The 21,444-nt window shown below is 43.2% G+C and overlaps 1 protein-coding gene across 1 annotated transcript; it reads right to left on the reverse strand.

Moving 5' to 3' along the window:
• Positions 1–132: 132 nt before the first annotated feature.
• On the reverse strand, positions 133–5,624 carry LOC140700001 (matrix metalloproteinase-19-like). The gene is made up of 9 exons (XM_072972429.1): positions 5,413–5,624; positions 5,050–5,135; positions 4,035–4,165; positions 3,572–3,787; positions 2,857–3,102; positions 2,299–2,424; positions 1,527–1,691; positions 1,237–1,364; positions 133–1,058 (listed from the first exon to the last, which is right to left on the reverse strand). Exons 1-9 carry the CDS (start codon positions 5,500–5,502, stop codon positions 603–605), a joined length of 1,644 nt encoding a protein of 547 aa, XP_072828530.1. The 5' UTR covers positions 5,503–5,624; the 3' UTR covers positions 133–602.
• Positions 5,625–21,444: the final 15,820 nt, after the last annotated feature.

A 21,444-nucleotide genomic window follows, 5' to 3' on the forward strand; every position in this document is an offset into this window, starting at 1 on the left:
TAAAGATCTTATAAGGGTACCTTATCAGACAGGACTACCTCTGGCTGCACACACACAGCCAGAGGAAGAGCTGCTCAGTCCTCTCTTATGAAGATGAAGTTAACCTTTATTAGGCACAGATGTGCCAGGCACTTCACATAGAGTATTTCATTTAATACAACAACCCTGTGGGGTTGGTATTAACCTTATTTTGCAGATGGGGAATCCCAGGCTCAATGAGGTTAATTAACTTGCCCAAAGTCATAAGCAAATAAATGTGATTCTCAAGGATTCCAAAACCCTTGCTGATTTTACTGGCCATGTTGTTTTCTTGCACTCTGTCTAGGAAGAACAGAACCAGGCATTCCCAGCTGTTGCCTCTTGTCACCTAAAGGCCTGATGGATTCCTTTCCTCTACCAATGTCCTCCAGAGAGTAGATAACACAGTTGGAAGTGCTATCTAGGATGGGGAAGAAATGGATGGAGTTGGGGGCTGTCCCAGAGTTAGGGGGTCACTGCCCAGGAGGGAAAGAGTACAGGGGAGTGGTGACTGAAGCAGGGACATTTAGAGGCCTGAGGTCTTTGGTTCATGCCCAAGCTGCAGCAGACATTTGACTCCGGTGTTAGGCCTCTGGGAGGGTGACGTTACCAGGGAATGAACGAATGGTAGAGAACATGGCTGAGGGTGAAATGTCCAAGATTGTATCGCTGGGTGAGTGGTTGGTGTTCATGGTGGTATCTATGGCCAAGGAAGTGGTATCCGAAGTTGTTCCTGTGGACGAGTGATCAGTGCTTGTGGCTGAGGAGGGGGTATCCCCACCTGATGAGGTAGCGTCTGGGGTCTCGGGATGACAGTGCATCCAGTTGTGGGCTATGTCTCTGGGATAACCTTTCTCTACTCGAAGCTGCCGATTGAGGCGCCAGTACTGTTTGCCCTTGAAGAAGTAGACACGGCCATCCCGCCAACTCATAGCAGCTGACGGCTGGTCTGGCACTCCTGTAAACAACAGCTTGGTTGGTTTAGGGTAGCGGCTGAAGTCAGTTGGGGCCAGCTCGTCCCATTGCCAGTATTCGGAGCCCTAGGTGTAGGGTGGGCAGGGAGAAGAGAAGGATGAGGAGAGACTTTAGGGACAACCACAGGTCTCCCCTCAGCCCACTGCAGCTGCAGAACTCCCTTCAAGAGCAAGTCTTTGCTTCTCTGTGTGAGGGAAGCCCACCCTCCTAAGAAAGGATTTGCCCTTGCTTTGAATTTTATACCTTAAAAAGGAACACCTTTTGGTTGACAGGCCAATAGAGAGCTGCGTCCAGGTTGGGTTCCACTCTGTTCAGTTTCTTGGGGAAGCCAGGAGACATCTTGAAATTAACATAGCGCCACACCTTGTCTCCTGAGAGCGTGTAAGGAAAGATCAAGTCACCCCTGTCCTCAGGTGATAGCTTTCGGTTCCTCCATTCCACCCTTTCAGAAACTTCTCATCTCTCCGTCCCTTTTATGGCTTCTCTGACGGGAGGCCCTCCTCAGTTGACACACTGTAAACCAGCCCCCTTACCCTTAAAGAAGTAAATCCATTGTGTTCGAGGAGAGTACACAGCAGCATCCAGATTTCCTGGGAGCCCCTCCCACAGGGCAGACACTTGGAACAAGGGACCCAGCCCTGAATCTGTCACGGTCCACACGTAGTTTCCCTTGAAGGCATAGGTCTTCCCGCGGGGACCTGAGAGCACAGGTGCATCAACAAGTCAAAAAGACGGGGGTCAAATAAAGACTCATGGGTATCTCAGGCAGGCTGATCGTTCACCCTCTTCCCACAGGCTGATGCCTCAAAAATTCATACAACTCTAAGGAGAAGATTAAGGTCAGAGAAGGCGGACCCAGTGTTCAGCCTCTCCTTTGTTCACAGCAATTCAGCTCTGGTCCACTCAACAAAACAAAAGCCCTGCAGATAGCTGCTCCCCCTTGGGGCTCTCAGCTACTCCAAGTGACTCCCAAGCTGTAGGTCCATGCAGGTATAATTCCCTCTCTAGTAGACATTCCAGTTAAGACTGTTTTCTCCATCTTGCTGTATTTTCCAGATGTGTTTTAGTTTTAGTTGCCCTCATAAGGTGGCAGCCAAGGTAAATGCCTGCCTGGCCCACTTCCATTTGGCTCTGAGCCCTCCTTTCCCATGTCACATGCCTCCTTCCATGGCTACCAACCCCTGCTTGGTGTCTAACCTCCTCTGCTCATGCTAAGGTCCCATGTCATTCCCATCTGTCCAGGTCTCAAGGTCAGCGGGCTGCCCCTACTGCCTGCCTATACAGCCTGGAGGGGAAGGGTCTTACCCAGCATCATGGCATCCAGTTCACCACTGCAGGGGTCTGGCATGGGACTGGGTTCTGTGGGCACTTGAGGGACAGCAGGGAGCTCTGTCTCTTCTTCCTCATTCTCTGTCTCTGGGGTCTTCTTGCCTGCAGAGTAACATAATGCTGCTCAGGGTAAGAACTCGGAGCTCTGGCTTCCTTACACTTCCACTGTCAGTTCAGTTCAGAGGCCTCATAGAGAGAGGAAGAGGAAATCCTGGACAGCTTCCCTTGGTGGGAGGCAAGATCGTATTGATATCAGCAGGAAACACGTCTTAGTTCTGAGAGGCACTAGAAAGGGAAAAGGATGTTTGCTAGAATGCTCATTCTTTATCCTCAAAAAGGAGTGTGAAGGGAGAGAGGCCTGGAAGGAAGATTAGACCTGGGAGCATCAGAAAAACAGCTCCTGAAAGTGAAGGAGCCTGAATAACCGAGCAACTGGAAGAGAAAGAAGCCAAGCCATTTCCTTCCCTGGAGATTAGACCTATCTCTTTAAGCCTGAAGAGATGCTGGTCTTGATTGTTAGGGGAAAGGACTGACCATAGAGAGCCTGGATCCCTGCCACGTCATCCGGGTGCAGCTTGAAGTGGGGTCGGTAGCCAGCGTAGACAGGGGCCATGAGGGCCTGGGTGTATCGAGAATGCCCAAGCCCCAGGGCATGGCCCAGTTCGTGGGCTGCAATGATGCGCAGGTTCACCCCCCGGTAGGTCCCCTCAGTCCAGAGCTCATCTTCATCAAAGTGCACACTGCCCAGCTCTGGGATGTCAGCATGGGCCAGGACCCTCCCTGGACAAAAGCAAAGGTAGACAGGAAGGTAGTCAGAGTCTCCTAGGCTGGAACATCCCCTGCCCATTATAAACTCCAATTACTCCATTCCCTTAAAATTTCCCCATGTACATTCAGTCTCTGGGATGCCTCTCTCGCCTTTCTGATTCCCCTGTCATCACCCAGTTCTCTCAGGTATGCCCATCACGCTGGCCCATTACCTCCCAGCCACTCTGTTCTCTCTGGCCCAGTCCTCTCTGAGGTCTGCCTTGAGCAGAGGAACTTAAACCAAAGAAGGCATAAGCTTTGTAGAAGAGGCTTAGACAGGCCTCAGGGAGGTGACATGATGCTCCCCAAGGGAATGTCAAAAGCTGGTTACAGAGTGTAGGGTGCAGCTGAGCATAGAGGGTAGCCTGAACATTAAGGTTCCAGAGTCACTGACTCAAGGAGACAGAGGTCTGTGAGGTGGGAGCTAAGAGCTGGTGCCTACCAGGTCCGTCAAAGGTATTGGAGCAGTACGGGCTTTGGCGGCCGTGAAAGGAGAGGCGAATGTCTGCCCAGCCAGCCTTCACCTCCCGGAAGGTTAAGGGAGCCACATTGCTCCAGTACTGGAAGGCTCGAAGCAGGGCTGCCCGGGCTGTGTAGGATGGGAGCATGGAGGGCAGGTTCAAGATGCGGAAGGTCAGGTGCTTCTTTCTCCAGCGGCCTGGTTATTGGACAAGAAAATAGATTAGAAACACAGATACTTCTACCAACCCTGGAAAGCTTCCCGGAGTCTGGGCACTCACTTATCAAAGCTGTGTGACAACCCCTCCAGGCAAATGATGATCAGTTAATCACCATGTGATCAAACATTCAACACTGAGCTGGTCCAGGCTGTCCCAATGCCACCTGTGATCCAAAGCTGTGCCCCATCCCCAATTCATCCTTCCTTCCCCAGGCTCAGTCCTCACCCAGCAGCAGGTATTTAAGGGTCTTCTGGTTGAAGGGGTCCTCCAGGCCACAGCGTGGCTGCCTCATACGGGCCCTTGTGGCATCATCCAGCTGACCTGAGACTGGCAGCTCAGATACTTCCTGAAAAGCTCTTAAAAAGAGAGAGAGGGATGGGTCCAGCAGGGCAGGAGAATCTGGAATGACTGGGAACTGGGGACAGCTCTTTGGCCCCCTGTTGCTCAAGGTGGTGGCTAAGAATGGTGACACATAAACTCTGTAGCTAATGGGATCACTTTAGGATCCAGTGCTCATAAGTGGGACTTCCTCTTCTGTTCTGCAGAAAAGGGAGTACTCCAAATTCACCACCCATGCTCAGTCTCTTATTTGGGTAAAGTTCTCCTCCAGTGTAGCCTTCTTCCCTTACTGCAATTTCTAACCTCCTGCTCTGGTGAAGTGTCCTGCCCACTGCTCTGGAGACTCTCCTACCACAACTCCCACCTGAGGGCCTGTCCACCCTCAGCCTTCTCCCCACCCCGGATGCTCTGGGGCAATTTCATCCATCAGGCCCTGCAGGTACTGTGGTTTTTCAAGGGACTGTGAATATACCTGAGAGTAGATAGAAAACTGACCCATCAGATCCAAAATACGAAAAGAGGACTTCAAAATAGAAATAAATAAATGCTGAAATAAATGTCCACAAAAGGCAACATCTGTCAACAACTCAATCCCAACTCAACTCAGTTTTGCATACAAATTACCCTTTATGTGGGATGTGACCAAATATTAGTATTTTGGATACAATGTGAGATGGAGCCTCCAAAAGAGTAATTAGGGCCTAAGAAGATCCAGTGACTGTGCCCTTCATCTTTGAATCGCCATCTCACCCCAGAGCCCACCACCCATTCCCTAGATCCCCAACATGGACCTGGGTCAGGCAGATGTGGGCCTGGGGAGTGGAAGGGATGAGGAGAGAGAAAGAAGACCTTGACACTTTGCGACCTTGATCCTGAAGCCATGTGCCTTACGACCTCTCACCTCAGCGCCTCCATTATATCTTCTGGCCTGAAGTCATCAGGTCCTTCTAGAGGCTTCTGTAGGTACCCATATTGCAATAAGTAATCCTATGATGAGGGTAGAGATCAGCAGAATAAAAAGGATGTTATTAAAGCTTCTAAGTGACATAACAGCCCATAGGATAGGAGGGGACAGACTTGAAAGGACTAAAGGAGAGGCATCTTAGGGAAGGAACAAGGGGAAGGAGTGGGAGATGGGTCAGGGTGGATCATGGAGGAAGGGAAAGGCAGACAGTTGTAGGTCAGAAGGGAAGCTTGGATGGGACTGTGGAGCAGTGCCTCCATCCCTCCCCCAGCCTGGGTCCATATTTCCCAGGGGACTCACCACTGCTTCCTCCTGCTCTCCAGGCTCCAGGGCCCGGCCTGAGACTGTCATGGGGAATAGAAAGCCCAGCCATAGCCCCTGCCAGTTCATGGTCCCACCAGGCAAGAGTTCCAGAGGCTGTCTGTGCCCTCTGCCCTGAGCCTTCTGAGAGCCTGGGGAAGCAGGACTAGGTGAGGGGCTCTTATCTCCAGTTCTTTTCACTCTCCAGTCTCTGGTCCACTTTATGAAACTCCAGGGGAGGGAAATTGGGGGGAGTGGCAGTAGGTGGTGACTCAGCCCAGAGATGTGTTGCAATTCACCATTAACCCCTGTCCTGCCAGAGAGCAGAAGTCAAGATAAGCCTCCAACCCACTCCCCCAGGGTCCTCTGGTGGAGATAGGAAGATATTTCATATTGTCCTGTGGGTGGGTATCCTGGCAGGATTGGAAGCAGAATATCTGCAGAGACTCAGGATAGGGGCTATGGCCATCCCCTAAAGCTGGACATTCTTGTGCCCCAGGGATCCCGGGGCAGCAACCCCCTCATCTACAACCTTCAGGTCTCCCTGTTAGCTCTAGGATAGGGAAAAAAAAAAAAAACTAAGAGGTAGGAAGCAGGTTGCTTAGATGCTTGGGTTTCAGGTGAAGGAATGAAGGATGAGATCTCTGTTTTTTCGCATCCAAGACCGAGTTGGGAATTGAAACGCTCTGGAAGCCTACTTGTGTCTGCTTTAATAAAAAGTCATCATATCAAGCATTTAATGAGTCTGGAATGCATGGGTGAGACTAGGGGTTAACAGAGACACAAAGAAGTAAATGGCTGGAGCCTACCTGCAGGGAGCTTACAGATATAGGGTGAGTCCAACCCAAATACGTGAATACAGGATGCCAGGCAGGAGGTGCCCCATCCTAGGGGTCATGGGGCTATGGGGGGGTTCACCGAGAAGGCAGGCTTTTAGCTGGACTGTGAAGGCTGGCTATGAGTTAGATGGAGTAAAAGAGTCTTAAGGCACAGGGACAGGGCAGGTCTTGAGTAAAAGTACAGAGCTGAGAAATGCCAGCTGTGCTCAGTGACTAGGTTCTGAGGGTCTGCTTCATGCACCAGAGTCCCCAGTGCCCACCCCAGGCTAGCCCAAGGCTTCGGGTGGTGCTTAATAAATCTTTGTTAAATGATTGACCAGAGTGGGAGAGTGGCTGGGAGCCAGAGTTTAGAGAGGGTCTTGAATACTATTTAAGAAAGAAGAGAAAAATTTACATTAAAAAAAAACCCTACTTTGTGTTAGGTGCTTTATATATCATCCCATTTAACTCTCACTATCCTCCTAAGAGGGAGGAATTACTCTGGCCATTTTTTATGAGAGAAAATGGAGACCCAGATAGGGAAACGGTGACTGAGGACATGGAGCTCCTAACTGATTCAAATCCTTCTGCCAACTCCTTTACCCATTCCCCTTCGGTGTGCTACAGCGACTCTTAGAGCTTTGTTCTCTGAGTGGTTGGGAGCCACGGAAGTTTCCACCATCATTTGTGCATCACACAACATTTACATGCTGTTTGAACTCAGGGAAGTAGGGATAGGAGTAGGGGAAAGGGTTACTGAACTCATGTTCTCAGTAGGACCCCAGTTCTGAGCCCTTCCCCACCTCCCCAGGCTTAAAGTCTGACAGGCCACCAGGGAACCCTTCTCACCCCAGGATCGAGGTGGGGGATACCTCTGACAAATATAGCTGCCCTCAATGATGCTGGTCCTCTTGACCCACTCAGCGGTCAACTGGATAACAATCAAATGACTAAGTCCCAAACGGCCAGTGACAGGCAAGGAAGGACAGAGCCTCTGACTGATGAGTGACAGAAGCCATGACTAAGGCCATGACCAAGGCTGATTCCCCAGGAAAAGAGGGAGCTTGGAAACCATCTCCATTCAGCCTCTTTCCACCCCTCACCCTTCAATCCCTCTTCTTTTGAGAACAGAACATGGGCCAATTGGAAATTATATATATATTTTTTCCGATTGAAGTCTTCACTACCTTTTTTTGAACAAAAGTTATCCATTGCTCATTGTAGTAAATTTGGAAAATACCAAAATAAGCAAGGAAGAAAATGAAAACCACCAGTAAATTCTACCCAGAAGAGAACCACTAGTAACATTTTCATGCATTTACTTGAAACTATCTGTGGCTCTAAGTTCAGCTCCAGCTCTGCCAGCCCAGCTCAGTCCCTGGAGACTGAGTGGGATAAAAGAGAAAATGATAGGAAGTAGTGAGGACAGTGGGGAAGGGCCGGGAGCTGATGGGGGTGTGGGGAGAGGAGGACACAGGGGAAAGCGGTGGAGTAAGATGAATGTGATAGCACATTACTCCCTCCCCTTAGACACCTCATAAAACAAACAAACAAAAGAAGTGGAGAGGAAGCCTAGGTTTGTTAGTGTGTTAGTGAAAGAGATGGTGTTTATTATAAGAGGTGAACGATGGGCACTCACTGTCACTCTGGCCTCAGAAGACCCAGGAGATGGAACCACATTCTAGATGCAAAGGAGAGAGCAGAGTGAAACAGTAAATGCTGCCAAAAAGTTTATCTCATTTAAATCTGGACAACAACCTGTGGGCTGCTACTATCACTTTTCACAGAAGAGGAAACTGAGTCTCGAATAGGTTACTTCAGGTCACGCAGCTAGGAAGCAGCAGGGCCTCAGACCCAAGCTATGATCTCCTCGGCCTCCCAAGAGTTTCTGCAGGCACCCAAACAAAACTCCCTAGAGCCAGGAGCTGCAGGCTGGGCATGTGCACAAAGATGGCATGACTAACTGTTCCCCAAACGGCGTCATGACCAGCCCTTCCGCCGGCCCCCTCTCCCTGAACGGGCTGAGCCAGCTCTTTTCCCCACTGAATTCGTCACCTCTCACTGGGGGAGATGTGGGAATGTGTGCAAAGGGTTGGACCTGTGGTCTGCCTGCCCCGAAAAGGGAACTTGAGTCTGACAGCAAGAACTTCTGGGTTCTTTGGCTGGCTTGCTCCTGCCCTGCAAACTGGTTTCCTTTTCTGCTCATAGTTTGTGGCAGAAGAGTTTGTACAGAAATATGTTTAATTGAAATATTTTAAACTGTAGCGGCAGGGAGTAGGTGAGACTCTTGAGAGTACTTTCTAATGATCAGGGGCTACAGGGCTTTGGATGGAGGGCAAAGGTTTGTAGAGGTCTCTCAGCCCAGGAGGAGCCAATCTCTAAACCAGCCCCCAGCCCCCTGGACAGCCATCCATACCGAATAGGGTGGCCTGGAGGGCTGGACATCCTAGTAAGTAAAGGGCAAGTCTGGGGCCTGAAACTGGAAGCTGGAGGTGAGAAAAACATAACGCATAACCAAGTTAGACACTGGCCTAGACAGTGCTCTTGATGGAGAGAAATACGAGAGAAACATAGTGTTGGCCTCTGGCCTGTTTTCCCCTCAGAGCCCTGGGGGAGTCAGGAGAGAGGGAGATTTTGCTGGCTGGATGAGACTGAGTTCTCGCCAAGCCGTTACCCTGGAAACCTCTGTTTTTAACAGGACACCCCCCCACCTCCACACACACACTCCTGTAATTAGTCATGAGTTCCTAGAAGCCAGATGGGAAAGGAGGGCCAGGATTGCGCACAGCTGGAACTGGTTAGTAACCAGGGAAGTGGGTGGGGTTTGGGGATGGCTCAGGCCCGGGCCAGCATATTCTGTTCCCAGGTTGCCCCAAACTTCCTCAACCCCCATTATAAACACTTTCCGGTATTCCCTCCCACCCACTGCTCCCTAACACGCATCCACTCGCTTGGGACTAGCCTGAACTGGCTCAGGTGAGAGTACGTCAGACCCAAATTCTTTAATTCTTCGTTTCCTGTCAAGCATTGGGGAGACCAAGATTAGCTCCCCTTCTCCAATTCACAGAAAAGGTGTTATCCCACAGGACTCCCCGGGAGATGCTTGAGGTCCCATCACCCAGTGCCAGTGCCCAAGGGATGCACAAGATCTAGCCTCTGGAATAAAGAGGGGAGCAGAGGAATAAGGAGTTTAAGATGACAGGGAAATGATGGTAACACAGAAGATTTTTGCTCCAGAAACAAAGAATTTTTGCTCCTTCTGGGAACAGCAACCTTTTTCTTAACAAAACCCAAACGAATCTTTATTGCTTTTCCCAAGCAAAGTAGGATGTAGGGGAGCACTGTGGCCTCCTGTCCTCATCCTGTGACCCCAGGGAACAGATCTGTCCTAGGGTTTGGGGACAGTCATGGGCCTGGAAAATCCACATTTGGCTGCCTTTACTGTTGGCAAAAGTTTTTGATAGGGGGTTGGCAAGGGAAGGGGCTCAGCACTGCCTTCCCCTTTTGAACTGGATGGGGGAAGGAGACCTTGGAAAAGACCCAAGTTTCTCTGTTTTCTGTCAGGCCAGCAGTGGAGGAGAGGGTGGTTGGGGTGAGAAGGCTGCCCTGATGAGGGTGGGGGAGGCAGGCAGGGAGAGGGTTCTCCTCGGCATCCTCTGTTTTGCCCCTATTAAGAAAGATAGCCGATGTTCACCAGTTTAGTTTTATTTTTGTTTCTTGGTGAATTTATTCATTTGACGATGGAGGAAGTGTTGATACTGTACAAGCATATTGTGCACAGAGTGAGGAAGAAAGAGCAACAGGATTTTAACGTGACAGAGGGGCAAAATTCCAGTTTGAGTTGGAGCCCCGTGCCACATCGGCATAATGAGCGCTCCCCTTCAGCTGTGAAAGAAGATTTTGAAAGGGGAAATAAGAAAAGACAGCTGAGAAAGAAGACCATTAAGAATATGAAAACAAATATATGTATGACTGAAACATTATGCTGTACACCAGAAATTGACACATTATAACTGACTATACTTCAATTTAAAACAAAAAAAGACCATGAATCCTAAGGAAGACTGTGTTCTCAGATTTTTTATCCAGAAGCTATTCATAACTATGTGTGCTTGCCTGTTGTCTATTTTTATAAGCCCCTTGTGTGTGTGTGTGTGTGTCTGTGTGCCTGTGTGTGCACATGCATGTGTTATTACAGGAGTGACGCTTCCTTATTATAAACAATTGAGCTGATATATAACTGTTTACCTACTTCCAAAAAGGAAGCTAGATGTTGATAGAATAGAAGCACACTGGGGGGAAAGATTTGAGGGTCTTTGAAAACCAAAGGCTGGAAAAATATCCAGTTGATCACTGGCCACAAAGCAAGGCTGGCCACTGACCAGAGTAGCCATGGTGATCAATAAGATCAGAAAGAACTGATTGACAAAGTGTTATCCCTCTATTATGAGGCCGGTGGTGGTGGCCAGAGGCAAAAAGAGAGTAAAAGAGAAGCAAGAGAAAAGGGCAATCCGGTTGTGGAGCTGAAGGAGCATGTGAAACCAAACCTGGCTTAGATTACGGTCATATATAGAGGGCAAATGAAAAGAGCTGTTTTTATGACTAGACAAATGTAAGAATGAGCATTGTAGGGGAGGGGATAGCTCAGTGGTAGAGTGCATACTTAGCATGCACGAGGTCCTGGGTTCAATCCCAAGTACCTCCATTTAAAAAAAAAAAGGATGAGTGTTGACAAATTTGTATTCATCTGTCACTCATTACCTTACTTATTGAATTTATCAGTGCTTCAACTTTTCTGCAAATATTTCCCAAGTAGATTATGAAAATATATATGAAGAGTGTAAAGGTATAGGTACATAACTGTGGTGGTTACACCTTCAGAGTATTTGTCCATCTCACAATGATGACCCCTTCTCTGCCCTCCTTCCACAGGGTCAGGGGGTGGCTTCCAGCAGCCATGCTTATCCTCCATAAAACTAAGTATAGAATTCGATATTGACAGGTTTTCTTTTTCCCTTTGAGTGCTTTAAACTTTCTTCTGATCTCCACAGTTTCTGGTGAGAAATCCATGATGACTCAAATTATTTTTTTCCCCTGTGTTGTTTTTCTCAAACTGCTTTCAAGATTGGTTCTAATTTTTGGTTTTCAACAGTTTGAGTATGATGTACTTAAATGTGGTTTGCTAAGCCTCTTTTTTTTTTACTGTATTTTATTTTATTTTTAATGAAGTGTAGTTGATTTACAATATTATATAAGTTTCAGGTGTACAACATGATTCACAAATTTTAAAGGTTATACTCCATTTACAGATATTTTAAAATATTAGCTATATTCCCTGTGTGTACAATATACCCTGTAACTTTTTTATTTTATACAAAGTATTTTGTATCTCTTAATCCCCTACCCCTATTTTGCCCCTCCACCTTTACCTTTCCCCACTTATAATCACTAATTTGTTTTCTGTATTGGTAAGTCTGCTTCTTTTTTTTTCTATATTCAATAGTTGGTTTTATTTTTAATTCCACATATTAAGTGGTAAAGAGTATTTGTCTTTCTCTGTCTCACTTATTTCACTAGAAATAATATCCTTCAAGTCCATCCATGTTGTTGCAAATGGCAAAATTTTCATTCTTTTTGATGGCTGAGGAGTATTTCATTGTATAAGTACACCACATCTTTTTTATCTGTTCTTCTGTTGAGGGACACTTAGGTTACTTCCACACCTTGGCTATTGTGAATAGTGCTGCTATGAACATTGGGGTGCATATATCTTTTCAAATTAATGTTTTTATTTTCTTCAGATATATATCCAGGAGTAGAATTGCTGGATCATATGTTAGTTCTATTTTTAGTTTTTTGAGAAACCTCCATAACGTTTTCCATGGTGACTTCACTAATTTACATTCCCACCAACAGTTGCTGAGTTTCTTTGATCTGAAAATTTGTGTCTTTCACCAAGTTTGGGAAGTCTTCAAACATTAGTTTGTTAAAGAGTTGTTTGCTCCATTCCCTTTCCTCTCTTTCTGTGACTCCAATTACATACATGTATATTAGATTTCTGAATTTCTGTTCACAGTTTTCAATCTTTTTTCCTCTATATTCTTCAGACTGGATCCTTTCTATTATCTATCTTTAAGTTTACTGACTTTTTCCTATCTCCAAATGTCTATTAAGCCCATTTAGTGATTTTTAAATTTCAAATACTGTATTTTTCAGTTCTAGAGTTTTCATTTGCTTCTTTTTTTATAGTTTCTGTTCTTCTGCTGAGATGTTCTATTTTCCCACTTATGGTGAGCACAGTTTTCTTTACTTCATTCAGAATTGTTAACAAATTCAGGCTTTAAAGTCCATGCCTGATAATTCTGATATTTGGGTTATTGTATGAGTCTGCGTCCAACCAGGAAAGAGAAACTACGCGGTAATTTAAACAAGAAAAGTTTACACACACACACAAAAGCAAAGAATAAGTGTGCAAAAAAAGAGAAAGGGAAAGTTTAATATGCTAAATGGCAGGCAAGAAGCCGTGGTGTCACACCAACAGGACCTTCTGGAAATGTGCCCTATAAGGTGTCAAGGAAAACTGTTCATGGGAAGACACCCCGCCTTTCACTATAAAACCTCCTGAGGGTGAGGGGTTACCATGGAAAGTTGTTGGCTTCTAGGTGCTGCCAGTCCCCACGCACTGGAGAAGCCACACATTGCAGGAGCTTGCTGAGTGAGCACATCAGAATTAGGAAGCGAAAGACATTTCTCTAGTGATGTTTCTCCAGCACCTTCTACTGACAAAACTTCAGTGCCCACTGGCAAAGATTTTCCAAAGGGCCCCCACCCATTTTTATGGAGTAGGCAAAAAGGTGAATTTGGAGCTGAGAGGCAATAAATCAATAACCAGCAAGGTCATTTTAGGGTTGAGCTCTGTTGATTATCTTTTCCTTTGAGAATTAGTCACATTTTCCTGATTTTCTGTGTGCATATTGTAGATTTTTGGATTGTATCCAAGACATTGTGACATGGTGTGGGGACTGTTTTCTGTTATGTTCCTCTACAGAGTGTTATTGTTTCTGAGCAGACCATTAACTGGATTAGAAATCAAGCTACAAATTCTGTCTCACCTGTGGTGGTTGGTAGGTCAGATCTCAGATTATTTTAGCCTTAACTGCAAGCTGCTTTGAGTCCGCCACAAGCAGAGATCGTCCAGACACGTGGGTAATGTTTATAAACAGATATGGGGGCCCCACTTTCTGATTTTTCTCCTTCCTGGGATTACATCCTCACTGTCCCATGGCTACGGTTCCCCTGGGCTCTGAACTCTGGTTCTTCAGGCCAGATAAAGGTGGGTTTTCTATCAAAGTTTTAGCTGTCACATGCCACACTATGACTGTGGTCTGCCCTCAGGCTAACATTGCAAAACTGAGAAAATCGCTCTTGACTAATCCCTTTTTCCAAGTTTTGACTCTCTTCTAAAATATACCTGCTTTGGTTCCTCCTCCAGAGCTTTCAGGTGGTCGTTTTTGTATTGCGTCCTGAGTTTATAATTGTTATCTGCAGAAATGTAGGACTGTTAGAAGTTTACTTCACTATTCCGGAAGAAGAAGCCCCTAGACTCATGTTATTATTAGTAGTAAAAAAAAAATTGTTTGTTAAGAATTAAGCTACAGTGGTGATTATTTTATAATGTATATAGTACCATGGAATAGCTATGTTGTGCACCTGGAACTAACATAGTGTTGTAGGTCAATTATAATTCAATTTTTTAAAAAAAGAATTAAGCTATAAACACCAACATATAATGGATAATAACAGAGCTAGGCAAAGCCTCCAATTAAAGAAATAGAATAGTTCCCAGCAAGATGAAAGACAGAAAGACAGGAAGAAAGATGAAAGAAAGAAAGACAGACAGAAAGAAAGGCAAGCAAAGAAAGAGAGAGGAAAGAAGGGAGGGAGAAAAGGAGGAAGGAAGGAAAGAAGGAAGAAAAGAAAAACTAGGCAAATCAAAAGGAGTTTTGTTAGTCATGGAGACATCAAAAGGCAGAGTCACAGAAGCAAACACTCACTGGCAACGGCCATCCAAGCACTGTATTGAGAAAATTAATCTCAGCAATGGACTTGAGTATTCAGCATATTTGACACGACCATCCCTACTGTGAAAGTAAATGCATCACACAATGTAATCTGGTAACTTCAGTCTTTCTAGTATAATTGACTTTTCATGTCCCAATTTCCATCCTGTAGAGGCTGAAAAATGTGCCTCCAAAATAAGATATCCACCTCTGAATCCCTGGAACTTACACATACTACCTTATATGGCAAAAAAAAAAAAAATGTGAGGGAGGTCTTTGCAGATGTGGTTAAATTAAGGATTTTGGGATGAGGAGATTATTTTGGATTATCTGAGTGGGTACTAAATGCAATCACATGCATATAAAGCAGAGAGAGGGAGATTTTACATACAAAGAGGAGAAGACAGCGTGAAGATGGAGGCAGAGATTGGAGTGAAACTGTCACAAGCCAAGGAATGCTGGCAAACACCAGAAGCTGGAAAAGGCCAGGAATGGAGTCTCCCCTAGAGTCTCTGAGGGCACTGTTGTTTTGCTGTCACCTTTATTTTGATCCAATGATACTAATTTTGGACTTCTGGGATCCAGAACTGTGAAAGAAAAAGGTTTTGCTGTTTTAAGCCACCATGTTTGTGTAATCTGTTACAACAGTCGTGGGAAACATGTGTGTCCACCAAGTGACCTTATGAATATAGTTTGGTGAACCAAATTAGGAGCAATGTTTGTGGGAAGTTGGAGTGCTGGTTGTGCTGACCCAAATATTCTGTTTCCCATGGCAGGTGTAGTATGTGTAAATTGATAACTTGACATTGTAGTTTATATATTCTGGTTTATATATCAGTCTTATGAGCTTGACTAATATGAAACTGACCTGAAGATCTACTGTTTGTGCTGACAAAACCAGATGTCTGTCTCTGTAGGGATATTTGCAAGATTCTGGCCATAGTAAACACACACGAAACTAAATACTATATTGTTGAAGTCTCTTGAGAAATATATGTGGCCTCTCCTGGTTATTCCATGATGTGATCATCAGTTCTCTACTTCAAAACTTCATTAATAATAACTTAATCATAGGACTTACAGTTTAAAAGTGATTTCATATTTATTATCTCATTTAATCTTGATAATAATGCTGTGGACTAGGTTTTATCATCATTCTTATTTTTATAGTTGAGGAAAGCAACATTCAAGAAGGCTAAGAGTTTTGCCCATGGCAAGTGGAACTGAGATTTGAACTCAGGTTTCCTGACACTGAACCCTAGGGACTAGATTCAACCAACAGACATTTGTATTATGTTTCATTATATGCTAGGTACTAAAAACCAGGAATTCAGATATGAATAAGACTAGCCTTATTTCCACTGCCATGAGGAGCTCCCAACCTAGTAGGAATAAGTATGCAAAGTGTAAAAATGTTTAGAGCAAGGGCAAAAACAAGTAGAGCAGAAAAATTAACCTTACATTGTGCATAAGGAACTATAATTCACTGAATTTGCTTTGTATTTGAGAGTTTTAGAATTGTTACAGCCTGCACATTATTGTCTGGGATGTTGTTGCTAGATAAGATGCCGTTTTTACAATCCAGTTAAAACAAGCTTGCCACCCAGAGGAGGAACTCTAGGCAGAGGGATTCATGTTAAACAAAACCACACTTATAATTAATTCTATGCGTGTCTACGTTAGATTTTTGATGAATATAGAAGTAGTTTACACAGTGTTGTTCTTCCCAATAATCTCCTTCATTTCTAAATCCTGGGTTAAATAATCCACTCAAATATCATTAACCTTAGAAATACCTATACTCAAGAGGACCCATCCCTTCCTCTAGAGCAGTTTTGGTGCCTGGGTCAGACTAGCCTCTGCTGAGTGTGCTAACCTAAGTCATACAGATTTTTAATCAAGTGGTGCTGAAATAAGCAAAATCTCTGATTTTTGGTAGTGCCCAGTAAGCTAGTCTCACATATGTTCAGCAGGAGAGGTAAGCATGATTCATAAATAACTTTAATACATGGATCTACGTGATAAGTACCATAAGAGACATATAAGAGGCTATAGAATTTGAAGAAGAAAAGAACTATTCTTAGTTGGGAGATTCTGAGAACAGTTCACAAATGAGTAGCTTCTCAGCTGACTTAGCACACTCAGCAGCTGAAAAAAATTTAATAAACTTCATTTTTTAGTTTATTAAAAATAGTGCATAATTTATGATAATAATTGTAGAACATAAAAATTATATAAAAGAAAAATCATCTATAATCCTACTACCTGGAAACCCAGTGGTGGTTACAGCTAACATTTTTCAGTATTTCCGCTTAGTCTTTTCATGTAATTAAGTGTCCTTCTTAAATCTTTTCAAGATTTCTTTTTAAGAGACTGTAAGAAAGAAATAAAAAATACCATTGTATAATCTTAACAGGAAATTAGACAATGCAATTGAAAGACTTGAAGGCATAGAAATAAAAACTATCTAAACTGAAGCATAAAAAGAAAAGAAAGCTAGGAGGAAAAATGAACAGAGCCTTAGAAAACTATTAGACATTATCAACTACTCTACCATACATGTAATTTGGAGTACTGGAAAACAGGAGGAACAGGAAAGAATATTTGAAGAAATTATGGCAAAAAATGTACCAGATTTATGAAAAAAATATCAACACACCTATATCCAAAAAGTTTGGTGAACCATGAGCAGGATAAACACAAAGAAAACTACAGCAAGACACAGCATTAATCAAATTGCTGAAAACCAATAATAAAAAGGACATTTGAAAAGAAGCCAGAGAAAAAGATCATTACATATATGGAAGCAAAGATAAAAGTAACTATTAACTTCTCATCAGAAACAATGTAAGACAGAAAACAATGGAATGACACCTTTAAAGTGCCAAATGAAAAAAGTGTCAATCTAGAATTCTATACCCAGTGAAAATAACCATCAAAAATGAAGACCGAAAAAAAAGATATTTTAGAGGAGGAGAGTATAGCTGAGTGGTAAGAGTGCATGCTTAGCATGCGCAAGGTCCTGGGCTCAATTCCGAGAACCTCTGTTGAAATGAATGAATGAATGAATGAATGAATCTAATTCTCCCCCCTCCCAAAAAAAGAAAGAAAGATATTTTAAGAGAAACAAATGTTGAAAAAAATATGTCATTTGCATTACAAGAAATATTAAAGGAGTTTCTTCAGATTGAAGAAAAGTGATACCAAGTGGAAACTGAAATCTACACAACAGAATTAAGGGCATGGAAATAGCAAACATGTGGGTAAAGATAAAAGACATTTTAAAAATTCTTTAAAATATGGAAACAAATATATGTATGTATATGCATGACTGGGATATTGTGCTGTATACCAGAAACTGACACTTTGTACTTCAATTTTTTTTTAATTATTTAAAAAAATCATCAACTCTGTAAGACAAAAGTAGTCATTATATATAATGAATATACTTTATGTAGAAGTGAAATATATGACAACAATAGTAAAAAGGAAGGGAGAAAGGAAAATGGAAGTATACCTTTGTGAAGTTTCGACATTACACATGAAGCCATATAATATTATTTGAAGGTAGACTGTGATAAATTAAAGATGTATATGGTAAACCCTGGAGCAACTACTGAAAAAATATATAATTAATAATAGAAGATTATCATTAAAATAAAATACTAAAAATACTCAATCCAAGGTCAGCAGGAAAAAAGGAGCAAAACAGATAGGACAAGTAGAAAAAAAATAGCATGATGGTTGAGCATTAAACGCAACCATATCAACTGGAATTGTCTATTTATGGAAACTGCCTATTTTTCTGTTGGAGAGGTTGTCTTTTCTTGTTGACTTGCAAGATCTCTTTATATAATGAAATATAAGTCCTTTGTCATATATGTTTTCTGCCTTTAACATTATGCCCAGGAAAACTTTCCTCTCCCCAAACAGGTAATATTTCAACAAGGAAGATGAGACTAGTATACATTTAAACACTGAGGTAGAAAATCATAAGCTACATATAGGAAATTAATATTGATTAGGTGAGTTTGGCTATAAAAAGCACGTAGGGGAATCACAGAATATAAAGTAGGAAGAGTAATTCAAGACCAAAACTTTGAGGGCTGTCTTAGTCTATTCAGGCTGCTATAACAAAAACTTATAAATAACAGAAATGCATTACTCCCAATGGGGAAGGACTATATAGGGGTAAGGGATTAAGAGGTACAAACTACTATGTATAAAATAAGGGGGGAGGGTATAGCTCAAGTGAAGGAGCGCCTGCTTAGCATGCACAAGGTCCTGGGTTCAGTCCCCAGTATCCCCTCTAAAAAAAATAAATAAATAAACCGAATTTCTCCTCTCAAAAAAAAAATAAAATAAATAAACTACAAAGATTGATTATACAGCACAGGAAATATAGCCAACAGTTTATAATAACTATAAATGGAATACAACCTTCAAAAACTGTGAGTCACTATGTTGTACACTTGAAGCTTATATAGTGTTGTAAATCAACTATACCTAGAAAAAAAGGAAAAAATTTATTACTCACACTTCTAGAGGCTAGAAGTCTGAGATCAGGGTGCCAGCATGGTCAAGTGAGGGCTCTATTCCAGGTCTCAGATTTCTCTCCTCACATAGTGGAAGGGGCTCAGGAGTTCTGTGGGTCTCTCTCTCTTTTTTTTTTAAATTAATTAATTAATTAATTTTTTTTTGGTGGGGAGAGGTAATTATGTTTACTGATTTAGTCATTCTTAGATGAAGTACTGGAGATTGAACCCAGGACCCCATGCATGCTAAGAGCGCACTCTACCATTTGAACTATACCCTCCCCGCTGTGGGTCTCTTTTATAAAAGTATCAATCCTCTACATGAGGGCCCCACCCTCATGACCTAATCATTTCCCAAGGGCCCCACCTACTAATACGCTTTAGGGGTTAGGATTTCAATGTATGAATCTGGGGGGACATAAACATTCAGACCCAAGCAACTGCCTTGATTATTTCAAGGAAGGAGCTTGGCCTTGGTGGGGTAGACCAAAGGGAACCCACTAAATGTTGTTTGGTGAAATGATACCATCAACATTGGGCTTAAGGAAGGTAAATCTTGTTGAAGATCAAAGTCTGTGGGACTGACTGGGGAAGTGGGTTGTGGAGAGAGATTTAAATTGGAGAACAGTTAGTGTGCTTTTGCAGTAGTTCAGATAAGAAATGACTAAGAGAGCAACCCAGACAATGAATAAGGATAAAAAAACTACATGATTACTATAAAAATCAACAGCCTCAGGCTTCTTTCAGTGCTTGGTTTTAGATAAATTGAATCTGAAGCACCAACATCCAAATAGGAGATACTGGATAGGCAGGTTTTAGAGATGCCCGGGCTAGAGAAAGATTGGGAGTTATTAGCACTGAAATCACAAGAGTAAATGAAGAACCTTGTGGATTTCTAGAATGTTGGAGGGCTCCTACTCGTCCTTCCAGACTCAGCCTTAATCTAGGTGTCATCTCGACTGTGGAGCCTTTCCTGATCACCACCTGCCCCACCCCACAGCTGACTTAGGGGTCCCCTCTTGGCCCCCACGGCAACCTGTTTATGCCCCTAGTAGAGTATCTTCCATACTTTATTATTGTTGAGTGTTTGCCTCTTTTTCTTGAGACTCTAGAAAGGAGTCAGCAACATGTATCCATCTTTGTGTTCTCTTGGCCTATGGAAAGCTCTTGGAGAATGTTTGCTGAATTTAATCAAATTCCATGTATTGTTGCTTTCCCAAGGATGAGATACTTTAACATCTCTCTCCCCTCCTCTCAGCCAATTCTACTACCCTCATCCAGCCAGTTACTCATTCTGGGGTATAACCTCCATCTTTTCCACTTCAGTTCAGCATCCGTTTTGATCTTCAGGGCAGAATGGAAAGGATTGCTGTTGACCATCTTTTGAGAGATGGCATTACTGACAAAAAATTGTACCCTCTCGATCCCAGATTCTCTCTCTCTCTCAATTTGTAGCACGAAGTTATAGTTGGGAAGGGGAGGGAGATCTAGAGACCCCTTATCCATGAGTGCCTGTGAGCCTGAAGAGAAAAGACTTTCTAGCTGAGTAAACCTCTCTGCTAATTTCAAAACAAGCTGGAGTCTAGGGACAAGATAACTTGCCAGCACTGGCCCCTCACAGCACCACCTAGTGGACATAAAAAACTAACATGTGGACTCAGCCTGTGAGGGCAAACGGCCAATCCTAAAATAATTCACTTCTAGATCCCAAAAATCTTTGCTATTTACACATTAGGAGAGAGGATTCACCTGCAAGGAAGAAAGAAATGCCAAATAAATAGTAATACAGTCTCAGGAGTGGAAAAAAAAAAACAGGGGTTAATGTACTTCACCATAAGCTGCAAGAGTCCTTGGGGAAATAATTAAACTAGTATCCTTCTATCCCACTCATCCCAAATATAAAGCCCAGAAGGAGAGTGTATGATGCCTTAGCCCCTCGGTATTGATTTTATCAGCGGCTTTGGAATTTATTTTTCTGCAAACCAAGGTAAGGAAAATAAATCTCTTATATTCTAACCTGGTACACATATGGTATATATTTGAAACAAAATTATCATGAGACATATTTACTCTTAAGTATCTCTCTCTGCTCTTTTCTATTCTATTTAAGAAACGATATTGGTCACAACTTTCTAAATTGATTTCATAACCCACATTTAGAAAAACACTAGCTTATCTGTAAATATCATCCTATAGCATGTGATTAACATTGATTTTTATGTAAAGAAATGTGTCTCTGCAAAATTGAAAGCAAATTTAAGGGGAAGGGGATAGCTCAAGTGGTAGAGCGCATGCTTAGCATGCATGAGGTCCTAGGTTCAATCCCCAGTAACTCCTCTAAGAATAAACAAACAAACAAACAAACAAACCTAATTTACCTCCCCCCAACAACAACAAAAAAAGCAAACTTACCACGTACCTTTCATGCTGCCAAGCCTTTATTCATTTACTTGCTCTCCCTTACCTACCTTTCTTGAGATGTGAGGGTCTTCAAATTCCAACTCCACCTTTAAGCCTCCCCATCCCCTGAATCAGAATTTTCTTTCTTAGCTCTCCCTCAACACGTTGCTGATCTCTCTACCATAGTACTTAGTGATTTGCACGCTTAACAGCTTCCTT

This window comes from Vicugna pacos, chromosome 12 (assembly GCF_048564905.1).
Source record: "Vicugna pacos chromosome 12, VicPac4, whole genome shotgun sequence".
In the NCBI taxonomy this organism is placed as follows: Eukaryota; Metazoa; Chordata; class Mammalia; order Artiodactyla; family Camelidae; genus Vicugna; species Vicugna pacos.

Bases quoted from the DNA above. Each gene is read 5' to 3' on its own strand.
- LOC140700001 (XM_072972429.1), bottom strand. From the start codon at position 5,502: ATGAACTGGCAGGGGCTATGGCTGGGCTTTCTATTCCCCATGACAGTC. The intron at 5,136-5,412 runs GTGAGTCCCCTG...CCCTCATCATAG, and splicing joins GAGAGCAGGAGGAAGCAGTG to GATTACTTATTGCAATATGG. The intron at 2,425-2,856 runs GTCAGTCCTTTC...GTTACTCTGCAG, and splicing joins AGGGATCCAGGCTCTCTATG to GCAAGAAGACCCCAGAGACA.